This window comes from Mytilus californianus, unplaced genomic scaffold (genome assembly GCF_021869535.1).
Source record: "Mytilus californianus isolate M0D057914Y unplaced genomic scaffold, xbMytCali1.0.p SCAF_9, whole genome shotgun sequence".
NCBI lineage: Eukaryota > Metazoa > Mollusca > Bivalvia > Mytilida > Mytilidae > Mytilus > Mytilus californianus.
This window is the reverse complement of record NW_026262745.1, coordinates 8,603,668-8,619,594: the sequence shown is the minus strand read 5'-3', so window position 1 is coordinate 8,619,594 and position 15,927 is coordinate 8,603,668. Positions and strand designations below refer to the sequence as shown.

At 32.6% G+C, this 15,927-nt stretch overlaps 2 protein-coding genes across 2 annotated transcripts in view; one reads left to right on the top strand and one right to left on the bottom strand.

Annotated features, from left to right (window-relative positions):
* LOC127716606 (protein Fe65 homolog) overlaps window positions 1-8,647 on the bottom strand; it is a 109,422-nt gene extending 100,775 nt beyond the window's left edge. The window contains exons 1-2 of the mRNA XM_052222849.1: window positions 8,614-8,647; window positions 3,485-3,559 (exon numbers count right to left, since the gene is read on the bottom strand). The gene's annotated coding sequence lies outside the window, so the exon portion shown is untranslated. The remainder of the gene's footprint in view (window positions 1-3,484; window positions 3,560-8,613) is intronic.
* Window positions 8,648-14,228: 5,581 nt separating this feature from the next.
* Window positions 14,229-15,927, top strand: part of LOC127715773 (germ cell nuclear acidic protein-like) — a 35,284-nt gene continuing 33,585 nt past the window's right edge. The window contains exon 1 of the mRNA XM_052221919.1: window positions 14,229-14,396. Coding sequence (XP_052077879.1) covers window positions 14,295-14,396 — 102 coding nt within the window. The 5' untranslated portion in view covers window positions 14,229-14,294. The remainder of the gene's footprint in view (window positions 14,397-15,927) is intronic.

The window sequence follows — 15,927 nt, the reverse complement described above, 5'->3', positions numbered from 1 at the left end:
CTGTCAATAGAAAATAGGTTTGTGTTGTATAAGGACATAAATTTAACCTTGCAACTGGCAAATGGCAACTTATTGATCCCCCGAGGATTGTTGCAAGAGTTCTTTAAAGTGTTGAGAGCATGCCACTCTCCTGACACAAGACATCAATTTGAAGTCCTCATACGGATCAGACTTTGTATTTATACATCTCCCAGAGCCAATTGAATGCCGTTCTTTAGCATGACTTTTACTGCCAAATAGGAAAAGTCCACATGACCATATTTCTATTCCTTAGTTAAAACTTGGAGTGTTTATTATGCATGATATGAATGTGACTGCAATTGTAAATTATGGTATAAATAAAAGACAATTTTGACTTGGATGGAGAGTTGTCTCATTGGCACTCATACCACATCTTCTTATATCTATTTACCTTTGGTTTTTCCTTTGAATTGTATTACATTTAGTCATTTCCGTGCCTTTTATACCTTACTCTATGTATCGCTTTTGATAATTGTTCAAGGCTGTTAGTTGACCAATAATAGCTTACAACTACGTCATTTTGGTCTCTGGTGGATTGTTGTCACATTGGCAATCATACCACATCTTCTTATTTTTATATTATTAAGACAATACTTTGTTTAAAATGATAAATAATGACAAGATATTTTCTTTTCTCTGGTGTCTCATAAAATATCTTTGATAATGACACTTGGGAAATACACTTATATAATGTTGGTAAATTGTATGAGTTTTAACTGTCTCACAATATAGAGTGAGATTCAATATTACTCCGTTTGATTTTAATTTACAAATTTAAAATGCATTGATTTGTATTTAAACAAAAGAGATTCTGTGATGGGATCTGTTTCTCTAATGATTCTTTAATAGACTGACAAAATATAGGCATGATAGGCCAACATTACTTTGACCAGATAACTTTACGAAACCACATATTGATTATCAAAATATATACATGTATATTCACAAGTCTAAATATATACATGTATATTCATATATATAAATTGCCTAACAATGTAATTTTAACACACTATATAGTATGTAAATATTAAAATGTTAAAAATATTTACAATGCGATAAAAAATAAATACAATATTTCCCTAGACAAACTAGCTTCATCGAGCGTGCATCTCAGGTGAAATCAGATGCTGATAAGAAACTTTTGCAGCTCATTGTTCATTAAATTTTGCTGCCTGATAAATAAATTCATTTTGTTGTTGAAGTTTGCAACGTCCATTGGCCAATATTACAGAGATATAAAGGACGATGCTATATAATTAATTGTTCTTTATCTTTCCTGTATCTTTTCTCGTCTTTTTCATTAAGTCCATCAGGTTCTAAAGTATGGAGCTGGTGGGATAGCATCGTCCTTTATATCTCTGTAATATTGGCCAATGGAAGTTGCAAACTTCAACAACAAATTTCGTAATCTTGAACTTCATCCTTATTTTGAATTTATATATTTAACTACTTGGCTCAGTATACCTGAATAAAATTTTACATATTCATTTGTTTTCTGCATTCCCAGTTACAAATTGTTACATTGTTAAAACAGATGATTATGTTTACATCAATCCACAAAAGTTTCAAAAGATTTTCCTTGTATTTATAATTTTATAGCAGAATAATTTTTAAAATGACCAATGAGATTGACAAAAGATGATTAAATAATAATTTTCCTGTGAATTTCAGTGACTGCTTTGCTTGGCCTACCAATATTATTAATGCTGTCATATTTTCCACCTGATCAATAATAGATGAGTTTGTTTGGAAATGTTTTTCGTATGATGAATCTCATACGGAATAAAGATAAAGTTTCAGAAGAGATGATGTTTTATCAATTTTACCAATCATATTCAAAGATTGCCTTAGGCAGCAATGTTTTTCAGCAGATTGAGATTAGACTTATTATTATCAGTCTTTTGATTAAAATTCCTGCAAAGTTTAATGAAGTTGTTCTTGCGATTTTAGAGGAAATGATGTAATTTAAATGGTTTAACATCAGCCTACAGACAAATTGATGGCAATACAAAGAAACTGATAGAATGGACTTACAAGAGCATGAAATCGAGGTTAAGGTCATATAAATACATCAGACAGACAGTTACCCCTCACAACCATTCCACTTACAGAATATTGTGATTTATCCTGTACAATAACTGAGGAATTTACTTCATTCTAAAAACTTAATATGATCATATAAATATGAAATTGATATAAGACAACATGAAATATGTCCGACAGTATACTACAAAGAACATGTATACCTGTCTTGTTCAAACTGTTGACTCACAGGAAGTGGTTGAACAGCAGATCTAAGTATTACTCGCATGATCAGCTCAATACTATCATTACTATGAAGTTATTTAAAAATGTACTACACGTATAACCAGTTACAAGTCCCTTCATACAAGTCAAAAAACAACTACAAATCATATTAATTGGACATTGGTATTAAAACTAACTTCAAACTATTAGAAAATAGAAAACCACTGTCTGACAAATCTGAAAATGGCCTATACTATAGTCATGTGATATTGGCTAAAAAGATACTTAATATTATCAAGACAGTGGGTGTTCAGCACATTTAAATCTCTTTTTGAGTTTAATAGAACATTATCGAGATTCAGACAATATAAAATCATTCCTTTTCACAAAGCATGAAATTAAAATTTGACCAAAAAAATTGTGTTCTGTTGGTATTTTGGGTTTCAAATGGTAAAGTTGAGGCAATTCATTCAAATGTTTGAAGGATTCCATCAAGAGTTGTTCGACTTGTTTTGGAATATCTTTGTAATAGATGAACTCTGATATGTTCCAATTAGTGCAGCCACAACCTGGTCCTTATTACCTCAAATGTGATTTTTTATTTGTCATAAGCATCATAATGGATGCCATTAGTGGAGCATGAACTGCTTACCATTCCAGCTAGCTGATAGATACAAAAAAAGTTATGGTAAAAGTAAACACTGGGCCTTTAGGGTCATGTAAGCTTAAGAACATTCCTTTATGATGTCTTACCATTCATTGTTTTTTAAGGTTAACAAAAATATAATCCATAATTTAACATTTGGTTACAGTTTACTCTAAAAATGCAAGTTCATGCTTATATAACACATTATTGAAAACAAAACTTGCCTTATAGTTTATATATAACATGTTAAAAGCCTGCAGCAGAATTTAAATTATCATGGGACCTCCCTATTGATCAATTGTACTTGAAAACTCTACATAAATCAACTACATGAACAAAATCCAATTCCAATGGCCTGAAAGTCTGATTTCGTCACAATTATTCAATATGCATTAGAAGTAATAAATTCAATTCTTATTCCTACATCAAACACGATTTTGTCTCTTTCAATCCATTAAAATGACGTCATTGATAAATTTTTTAGCAAATGAAAATAGTGAAAACACAAAACCCAATGAATTGATCTGATTAGCTTAGAAATCAATAAACAATATAATGTAATGGTATTACCTCCTACAGCGATTAGTTGTAACGCTGGTGGATAACTTGTTACTGCAGATCAATAACGTGTGCGACTTTCTGATCCTTAAAGATAAAAAATCTCAACTCAGTACCAATTAGACAGTAACAATGTAACGTCTCTTTTTATCGATATTACAACAAAAACTAAAAAATTCGTCAAAGAGTAAAGCTATTCCATTTCAAACATGTCGGATCTAGTTAACTGTTTTGAATTCCAATATATTTGTCATACTTTACTACACAAATAGTACAATAGGTTCTTAGTTATAAAGTATTAACATTCCATTCTTACATGATGTCAGTATTATAGAATATTGAATTTTCCAACCTAGATCAGTTCAACTATAAAATCAAATACATTAGTAATATCCAGGTTAAATGAACTGCTTCAGAAAATATGAGCAAAACTTCTAAGAAATTTCATGTGTTATCTAATATCCTGTGTATGTAACAGCATTTTGCTGTATAGTATAGTACCACTCCTTATATCATCTTTGCTTTCCCAGGAATAGCTGATCAATTCAAAAAACATTTTAAAAAGGTAATTATATAAATGTCATAAACAAACAAAATTTCTGTTTGTTCAGACTAATTTTTAATTTGGTTAACCATTATGGAAAATTCTAGGAAGGAGAGTTCACCAAAACCTGACGAGGGATGGGGAATAGTGAAGACATATTACTATGGTAACATTTAATTTATGACAATGTATGAATATGTCTAAGAGTTTTGCAAAAAAGGAGAGTGGGGATGAGATCTGGCATTCAGAGCTTCAATTAAATAAACTATTCCTACACAAAATCATACATAAATTACAATAAAACATTGAACAAATAAATCTAAAATTCCTGTCATAAACAGAATTATATATCATTTTGACAACTCCTGTAAACAAAAATGTTGTGTTAAGCCTACCCTCACTTTTAATTCAAAGTATAGGAAAACAGGAAGCAGGTGTCTGACAGATAAAAAAATCACTGTTGAGCTGCTAACCAAATATGAAAAATTCTGTTCAGAATTATTGGAGAAATGTGTGATGAAAAATTTTAAGTTCATTCAATATATTGAAAAATTCATAAGGGGTTCCACGGAACCCTGTGTCCCGCCTGCGATTGCTGCTGTCAGTGTAAAAGTGTAATGTTGACTTAAAAAGCAAGTCCATTTCAGTAAAATCTCTAATTTTAATAAACAAGAGTGCACACGCTGAAATGTCCGCCTACTATACTAACCATTAATTTTATGTTGATAGTCCTAAATATAAAGTTTTACTACAAGTATCACACTAACATTTATGATACAAGAAAATGAGGTCAAGGTCAGATAAACCAAGCCGGAAATACATGTACACCTTTAATACAATCATTCCATACACCGAATATAGATGACTTATTGCTTATAGTAGGAAAAACAGACCAAACCATGGAAATTTCATATAGACCAATGAACCATGAAAATGAGGTCAAGGTCAGATGAACCTTGCCAGACAGACATAGATATAAGAAGATGTACACCTTAAAATCATTCCATGCATCAAATATAGTTGACCTATTGCTTATACTCTTTATAGTATTTAAGAAACAAAGTTAGCCAGGAAAACTGAACATTGACCAATAAACCATGCATAAAAATGAGGTGAAGGTCAGATGATACCTGCCAGACAGACATATACACCTTACAATCATTCCATACACCAAATATAGTTGGCCTATTGCTTAAAGTTTAAGAAAAACAGACCAAAACACAAAAACTTAACACTGAGCAATGAACCATGAAAATGAGATCAAGGTCAAATAAAATCTGCCAGACGGACATGTACATCGTAAAATATTTCCATACACCAAATATAGTTGACCTTTTGCATAAAGTATTAGAACAATAGTGCACACACTGAAATGTCTCGCCTTCTTTACTAATAATTGATATTTTGTTGATAGTCCTAAATATAAAGTTTTAGCTTTACTACAACTATCACATAAACTTAACATGATCCAAGAAAATGAGGTCAAGGTCATATAAACCAAACAAGAAATACATGTACACCTTACAATCATTCAATACACTAAATATAGCTGACCTATTGCTTATAGTTTCTAAGATACAAACTTAACCAAGAAAACTAAACATTGACCAATCAACCATGAAAATGAGGTCAAGGTCAAAAGACACCTGCCAGCTAGACATGTACACCTTACAATCATTCCATACACCAAATATAGTAGACCTATTGCATACAGTATAAGAAAAACAGACCAAAACACAAAAACTTAACTATAACCACTGAACCATGAAAATGAGGTTAAGGTCAGATGACACCTGCCAGTTGGACATGTACACCTTAGTTCTTCCATACACCGAGTATGCTAGACCTATTGCTTCTAGTATCTGAGATATAGACTTGACCACCAAAACTTAACCTTGTTCACTGATCCATGAAACGAGGTCAAGGTCAAGTGAAAACTGTCTGACGGGCATGAGGACCTTGCAAAGTACGCACATACCAAATATAGATATCCTATTACTCATAATAAGAGAGAAATTAACATTACAAAAAATCTTAACTTTTTTTTTCAAGTAGTCACTGAACCATGAAAATGAGGTCAAGGACAATGGACATGTGGCAGATGGAAACTTCGTAACATAAGGCATCTATACACAAAGTATGAAGCATCCAGGTCTTTCACCTTCTAAAATATAAAGCTTTTAAGAAGTTAGCTAACGCCGCTGCCGCCGTAGCCACCGCTGCCGGACCACTATCCCTATGTCGAGCTTTCTGCGACAAAAGTCGCAGGCTTGACAAAAACAGACCAAAACAAAAAAACTTAACATTGAGCAATGCAATGAACCATGAAAATGAGGTCACGGTCAAAAATAAAAACCTGCCAGACTGACATGTACATTGTAAAATATTTCCATACACCAAATTTACATGTAGTTGACCTATTGCATACAGTATAAGAAAAACAGACCAAAACACAAAAACTTAACTATAACCACTGAACCATGAAAATGGGGTTAAGGTCAGATGACACCTGCCAGTTGGACATGTACACCTTAGTTCTTCCATACACCGAGTATGCTAGACCTATTGCTTCTAGTATCTGAGATATAGACTTGACCACCAAAACTTAACCTTGTTCACTGATCCATGAAACGAGGTCAAGGTCAAGTGAAAACTGTCTGACGGGCATGAGGACCTTGCAAAGTACACACATACCAAATATAGATATCCTATTACTCATAATAAGAGAGAAATTAACATTACAAAAAATCTTAACTTTTTTTTTCAAGTAGTCACTGAACCATGAAAATGAGGTCAAGGACAATGGACATGTGGCAGATGGAAACTTCGTAACATAAGGCATCTATACACAAAGTATGAAGCATCCAGGTCTTTCACCTTCTAAAATATAAAGCTTTTAAGAAGTTAGCTAACGCCGCTGCCGGACCACTATCCCTATGTCGAGCTTTCTGCGACAAAACAAAACAAAAAAACTTAACATTGAGCAATGCAATGAACCATGAAAATGAGGTCACGGTCAAAAATAAAAACCTGCCAGACTGACATGTACATTGTAAAATATTTCCATACACCAAATTTACATGTAGTTGACCTATTGCATACAGTATAAGAAAAACAGACCAAAACACAAAAACTTAACTTTAACCACTGGACCATGAAAATGAGGTCAAGGTCAGATGAAACCTGCCAGTTGGACATGTACACCTTACAATCATTACATACACCAAATATAGTAGATCTATTGCTTATAGTTCATGTATCTGAGATATGGACTTGACCACGAAAACTTAACCTTGTTCACTGATCCATGAAATGAGGTCGAGGTCAAGTGAAAACTGTCTGACAGGCATGAAGACCTTGCAAGGTACGGTACATACATACCAAATATAGTTATCCTATTACTCATAATAAGAGAGAAATTAACATTACAAAAAATGTTAACTTTTTTTTCAAGTAGTCACTGAACCATGAAAATGAGGTCAAGGACATTGGACATATGACAGATGGAAACTTCATATCATAAGGCATCTATATACATGTACAAAGTATGAAGCATCCAGGTCTTCTACCTTCTGAAATATTAAGCTTTTAAGAAGGTAGTTAACACTGCCGCTGCCGGATCACTCTCTCACCTCATTGGGACATATCTGCAAATCAATTTCTCCTCATCATAAATTTTAACCCTTGTTTTTTGGTCTATTTTTACAGACAAGTGTCAGCTCAACTATAGTTTATTTTTTGGTTCAACTTACAACTTGAATTAATATTATTTTTTGCTGATTTAGAAGAAAATGTAGTAAAACTGCAATAGAAATACCATTTCACCCAGAAAGTTAAATGCTATTCTGACATCTTTCCCAAATCTACAATGTTTTTTTCATTCAGGAATTCTTCTGTTTTATTCCTGCGGTAATCAAAAGTTTTATGTTTCCTGATTTAAAAAAATATCCCTTACTTCCCATTACAACTGTTGACGACGTTTGTTCTATAACTTGTAACAAAAGCAGCAGACATACTGCTTTGAAGGATTAAGTGTTATATAACTTAGTCTTATACCAACATTGAATGTCCTACAAATTACAATGAAGTATTAAATAAATAATTTTTTTCTTGCCCATGATGAAGTTTTCATATAAATGACTGAAATTTGCATTCAACAGGTGATTAGAAATGAAAATCCCAAAACACTGCTGTTTTTTTTTTTTAATTGTTAATATATTATTATTTGTTCAACTGTTCAAATTAGATATCAATGAATGTGACGAGGTTGAGATCACACTGACACAACACCTTTGTGATCTCTGATAAAGAAATGAAAATATCAAAGATTGCGTTTTGTTTTACTTCTAATAATGTACTGCATTAACAACAAACCTGTTTACCGGCTATAGGTCACACTCGAGCTTTGGAGCATAAATTTCTGAGGCAGATTCAGAGAGTGAATCATATGATCTGCTTATAAGTATAATGTATGGCAAAAATAATTTTTACGGCATTTACAAGTTAATGAACGATAAATATAAAAAAACGTAACTGCAAATGGGTCCAAAACTTCTGTGTGAGGGGGATTTGGTAAATTAAGACTATTTCAACTCACCGTCATAATTCAGGTGTCTGAATTTATAATGTTTATTTCCGGTTGTCAATGATTTAAAAATTATCTAAATTTTGAAGATATGAATGCTATTGACAGTATTTTACGTCAATTATATTAAATATTTTATATTGAGTTATATGTTGTCATCACGAAGATTCTAGTATCTAATTACTATATCCTCCTTTCTTTTTTTTTTTTGTTTAGAGAGTACGGCGGGAAATTAGAATTCATTTCCGGTCAAAATAAATAAACAAATAGTGATACACATGATTAAGGTAAAAGTGTAATTTCTAAATGAGCTAAATTCATGAAGTCCGGGACAAATTATTCTCAGACGAAAAAGTCTGGTAAAAAAGTAGGCGAATTAAATCATTTAATTTCTAGCCCAAAACGCGTCGTTTACTCAAGAAAATCGCTCCGGACACAGAATTCCCCCCATAAAACATTTGGTCTCAACATTATATATTTGGTGCTACGATCAGAAAAAGTTGTGTCACAAGTCCTTTGTGTGGGTTGGTGGTCTAGTGGTTAAGACCGATGGCTATAGTGCTGAAGGTCCCAGGTTCAATCCTGACTCGGGGTGCTGGAAATTTCAGTACATTAGAAGAGTAATTTTTACCCTCCCGTACACATCTCTGGTACCCATACAGGAGTTTAAACTAGAATTGGTACTTTGGGGGCCTTGGTTGGTTGAAGTGACCCCTGACTTTGACCAGGAGATCAATCTTCAGATATCTCTTCGGTTTGTCTGTTCCCGCCGAGTTGCTCGGTGGTTCTCTCCGAGTACTTCGGCTTCCTCCACCATAATAACAGATCTCCCGGTGTCGTAGCACTCTCGTGGTGTTGGGTTGGGGATTTATCCTTGGTGGTGGGTTGTACATATGTTAGTGACACCTCTCCATTGATCCTGTTAGGGAGTGTTCATGGATACCACTGTACCCTCCGCAACTTTCGAGGGGAGCTCTGAATAACGGAGGTATCAACCCGAACATACATACCTAATGAGACATGAGCGATATTATCCCAATGTCCAATTTTGGAGGCAAGATTATTTTTCATGCAGACAAGACCTTTAGGGAAACAAGACATTTCCGATAAAAGGTTTCAGCCATATACCAATTTGGCCATGTAATAAAAGTCTTTTCGGCCATACTTTTATTTCATATTAAAAGAGATTTTGTTGTATATATTTTCATTTATATACCTTTTATAACTTTAAAAGTAAACTGGTTAATGCACTTTTATGGCGATGATGTTTTATTAAAAAAAAATGTTTAAAAAGGTTATGTAGATGGAACTTTTTAAAATCCTGATTTTAAGGAAATAAGAATGCATTACTTCTTCATTTTTAACCCTCATAATATTATATCCATTTTTAGGTTTTATTTGAAAAAAAAAAGAAGATTGTACTTCTGGAAATAATATGGTCACATGTACGATAGATGTTTTACGATGTCAGTACCCGTGTCAAAACAAGACTACTTTGTTCTTTTTGTTTCTTTTTGTTCGGCCGGTCATAGGAAGCAACTGCCACATGATCTTCATAAAATAACATAAGCAAACGAAATGGTGACAGTCTTGTTTTGAAATGATTAAATTAAATAACAAGTTGATTGGTTTATTATTAGACACACACCTTTGTCAATCACTTAGACACCAATTTTATCACTTAGCTTAATCAAATTATCTAATTAAACATACAAACGTATCTGTAGTGGAATTGATTATCTTGATAAGTCATATGACATGTATGATAAATGTAAAAAATGTATTATTAAATGCAGTACAGCATTATTATAATATTTTGAAGCAAAACAATACATTAATTTTCTTTTTTTTTCACATCTATTTTTTATCGATCATTTGGCATAATAGATATGGGGTATATTTAGAGACTTCAATCTACTGATAAAAAATAAGAAAATTTTAATCTTTACATGGCTCTGCAGACTGTGACATTTTCTAAGTCTAATCATATATAAAGAAATATTTACTTACCTCTTATTTTTTTATTGCTGAAACATCTCGAAAGCGACTTGGAGATGAAGATTGGCCAGGTTTATACCACCATTTAATACTTTTTTCAAACAGGGTTATACACTGCTGTTCCAGGTATCTAGCCTAACTGTCTGTCATAACTACAGGGGTCAATGTAGCAGGACCTGTCGGAGGAACATACTCCCTTTTCAGATATTTTTCAAGTTTATGCTCAGTCATACATACTATTATTGCAAGGAAACAGTAGTTTTATATAATATTAGGGACACACTTGAACAAGTTATTCAAAAATTTTAAAAGCACATTATTTACAAAATGGTGGACACTAAAAAAAACCAAAACAAACAGAAATAAAATCAATAATATTAACTACTAACGATTATGGATAATATATTACTTACTTAGAGTTGATTTCCTGTACAGGATCCCTAAGGTTCCATAATTTAAGTTATTTCTAATACTATTTTGTCCGTGACTTCCGGATATTTCTGCTCTATAATCATTGTAATAGATCTCTTCGTCAGACCAATATTTGTCTAATCGTTTTTTGAAGGTATTTATGGATGGGGCTTTAGTGATTTTATCTGGTAGTTTGTTCCAGGTTTTAGCAATTCTAACAGAAAATGAGTGTTTGTGGATATTAGATTGAAATCTTTGATGGATGACTTTGTTACACGAGGCTAATTTGAAAATGTGAAAACACGATTATTATCTTTAAAATGTGAATTTGAAATCTCCGCCAGTAATAGATGGGTGTAGAATGTAGATGTCAACCAAATATAACACAATATGCTCTTTAAAAGACTGCAGTAAGAATTAAAACACAAGTTTTCTTTCTTGTCCCAAAACCATGTCTTCCACCATCCACTACCCACAATGTAATGGTTCTCTCCCATTACTCCAGTACAAAATAAAAATCAAAACTGACTGCCATTTTATAACTAAATGTGCTGCTAAAGACATTAAACACCCAACAATCAATCATACTATTTGGAAGTCAGATATATCCTCAATACAAGTTTGGGGAAATCTTACTTATGCTCTCAGATATGTTCTAAAAGTCCTACAATCAATAATGTCCTATTTCCCTCAATACAAACATCACAGAGTGAGATTTATCACTTACCAGAGCAATAAGACTAGTGTCACATGTGGAACAGGATCTGCTTACCTTTCTAAAGCACCTGAAATCAACCCTTCATTTTTTTGTAAAGTGGGTGTTGCTCAGTCTAAAGTTTCCTTTGTAATATTTTGAAGAATGTTGTTAGTTTTTGTGAAATGAGTCTTATCTCCGACATGTATCCAGAACCATAGTATGTAGAACCAAATAGACCCTTCTACCATTTATGCTACATTTGGTTTTTCAGAAACTATTTTATATACTAAAAATTGTGGTATGATGTCAGAATTGCCAATGAGAGACTGAGAGTACTATCCATAAATACAGGACTAAGATGTAAACAATTGCATGTCACTGTACGGCCTTAAATGATCAGTAAAACGGATTCGATATAGTAAGCTGTAATCGGCCAAAGTATGACAAAATGTGAAACAATTCAAAAAAAGAAAGCATATATGTATTGATATTATTAACAGTTGAATGACAACAATGCAGGAAATGCAAATCTGACTGACAGAAACCACTGGATTACATAAACTTGTCTTAGGACGGATACATAATAAATGTGGAATGTGTATCTATGTTTATTGGCTTGTTCACAATGACCAAATTTTATTTCAACTTTGTTATTTTACACCTGTGCCAAATAGTCACTTTGTTATTTTACACCTATGCCAAATAGTCACTTTGTTATTTTACACCTATGCCAAGTAGTCACTTTGTTATTTTACACCTATGCCAAATAGTCACTTTGTTATTTTACACCTATGCCAAATAGTCTGTTATTTTACACCTATGCCAAATAGTCACTTTGTTATTTTACACCTATGCCAAATAGTCACTTTGTTATTTTACACCTATGCCAAATAGTCACTTTGTTCTTTTACACCTATGCCAAATAGTCACTTTGTTATTTTACACCTATGCCAAATAGTCTGTTATTTTACACCTATGCCAAAAAGTCACTTTGTTATTTTACACCTATGCCAAATAGTCTGTTATTTTACACCTATGCCAAATAGTCAATTTGTTATTTTACACCTATGCCAAATAGTCACTTTGTTATTTTACACCTATGCCAAATAGTCACTTTGTTATTTTACACCTATGCCAAATAGTCTGTTATTTTACACCTATGCCAAATAGTCACTTTGTTATTTTACACCTATGCCAAATAGTCACTGTTGTTTTACACCTATGTCAAATAGTCACAACGTCTTTTACTTATTGGTTAGATTATTTTAAGAAGAAAGATGTATAGTCTATGATAGTTCAAGATATGAATAAATTAAAAAAAACAGCTTCAAACTGTCATAGTCCTGATTTGGTGTACAGAGGTTTTATGTAAACATGCATTGTATGTGTTGTTTTGCAACTTGCTAGTCTCATTGCAATGTGACAGCAACAAGGAAATATATCTTTTGGCAATACAAAGAATTGGCTCCAGAGCAAACACTTCAGGCAAAATGACTTGATCCCCAATTTCTAGTTGGTTTTATAAGGGCAACATCAACTTTGTTTATGTAATGGATGAGTTCAATTCTCAGTGGGGTTTGTTTGGTTCAGTCCACCTTTGGTTTTCTGTGTAGTGTCTTCAGGATTTCCTTTGGTGATGGTCACATCTGTCAGTGTTCCTTCATCTTTTGAGTCTGTTTTATTTCCACCTAACTAAGGCTCGAAACAAAAGTTACTTCTAGTGATTTTTTTATCTGCACAGCACAAGCAGGCTATAGAGGCCTATTGAATGTTTAAACTAAAGATTGGGACAGTATATTTGCCAATAAAGTAATTCAAATTGCTGATGAGGCCACCCTGAAAAAATTATTTGTTTGATGTTGCCTACTCATGCCTCATATGGTTGAGTAGTTAGGTAGGGATTTTATTTATTTTTTGGCCAACATAAGTTATATGTTTTAGGCAACAAAACAACTCTAGAGCAGGAAAAAATCTTTATAAACAAAATTTGAAAAGATTTGTGCCATAGATTTTTTCGAGAAGAATTCTTTTTAGGTGGGTAGGTAGGCAACAAACAATTTTAATTTTGTTTTTGGCCTGAAATAACATAGAGAGTTAAATGGCATATTTTTTAAGTGCTTTTCCTGTACTGATTTTTATTGAGTCCCTTTAAAGTCCACTGATCAAAGTCAGGGTTGAGATCTTAAAAAAAACCTAGTTTTATATGTGTGTCCCAAGTTTTGAGCCTAATTATTGAGTGTCTTTTGTTATATCTTAATCTTTAGTGGTCATTTTGGGAATAGGGTGTTGATGGCAGATCTATTAAATTTAGTCGTAATTTTTAGACTTGGATGATTTAGAACTGTCACAATGACTGTACATATTGTATTACCCTACATTTTGTTGTAGATGTAACATCTAGATGTGTTTTGGTTGTTTTTTTTTTTGTCAATAGGTGTCATTGACATGTACCCAAATCTCTGTTATGATTAATGTGAGTTGAAACAGTACTTGATATTATGATGCCAAACTCTTTTTCAGGTTTAACTGAATGAGTACAAAAAAAGTTAACTGAACAGTAGTAAAAGATTTTGCTGTTTCAAGTAGAATGGAACCAAAAGATGAACTGGATGTCTCTGCCATGTTTCAAAAGATGGGATCCAAATTGGGATGGTTTCAGTATAAAGACTTGGATTCAGCTCTTCATACAGTATGTTTTGTTGTAAATATGGTAAAGTTACAATTAACATAATGTCAAAAATTGTGTTAGTTGTGACACTATATATAAATTTGTATGTAAAACTATGCACATTATTGATTAAAAAAGATTGTGGAGAAAGTGTCAAAGATACAGCAACCTTACAAGAAACAGCATTCAGAGGTTAACAACTTAAGGCAAATAACTTTTTTTGTTACATGAAACAATATCCATAGATGACAAGAAGAAATGATAATTAACGTACATTCTATGAGCAATTTAAGGCTAAAATAGAAATGCTGCTAACCAGTGACAATTCTCATGGTTCTCACAAAGAATTTTTATTGGTTAATCCAGGGACTGGACTCACTATTTACAGCCATGGTTAGTCAAACAGTGAGAAGAAAAATAATGTGATTGTTATATAATATGAGCTGCATCAGATAGAAATCAACCTTATGCAAGTGCATCTATACATGTACATGTAAAAGACTTTGATTGATTTTGGAACATTCAAATACAAAATAAAAGATAAATGTTGGTCTGTTTTGTAGGGTTCTTATAACATCTCAATTGTTAAACAGTTAAAGACTTTCAATGGAGATGTTTTCAACCCAAAATAGATTAACAGATGTATTGATATTCATTTGCATAAGGTTGATTTCTACCTGACGCTGCTCATATGTTATGTAAGTCTCCATGAGAAAAAGAGCAAGGAAATTGCTGCAAATTTTGGTCGATTTTTTAACTTTTGCTAAAAAAAAATAGTACATTCTTAAAGTTTCTTTTGACTCACCAGTTCAGAAAATGAATAGTCAACATATATATTTATGAGTCCAGGACTAATGGACTCGTCTAAGTGAGAACGCTATATATTAAGTAATTATTACTAACATTTGAAATTTTTAATTTGTGGCAGTGTGTTTAACTAATTTATGAGATCAGTGGCTAGTGGTAGAAACAAATAAAACAATGATATGTAATACAATTCAACCAGATGAAGTACAAGATCAAATAAGATAGACACCAGAGCTTAAAAATTGCTGATATGTTGTCATAGTTCAGTGAATTCTCAGTAATTATCAACAATACAAAGAAGCTGCGGTGACGTAGTGGTCTGAGTAGTTCAATTACTGTACCACTAGCCTGTCAATACTGAGGTTGTGAGTTTGAACCCCACACGTGGCAGGTGCGCTTGACTCCAATCTAAATTTTTCAGTTTTTCTGACAAAGGTCAGTGGTTTTCTCCAGGCACTCCAACTTCCTCCATCAATAAAAACTTGCCTCCACAAACATGACAAAGTAGCCAGTAGTGCTGAAAGAGGCGTTAAAACACCAAAAATCAAACAATCAATCTACAGTAAAAGAAGGTAAAATAAAATTGTTTGTTATTCTTTATTATTAACATAATGACAATTGAAGGATATCCCATAAATCTCTGATTTAACTAGGAACACTTTCATGTACAATGTTTTACATTACACAGAAGTATTATTATCATATTAAAATATTAAATCATCCAAAATGAAAAAGAAATATTTAT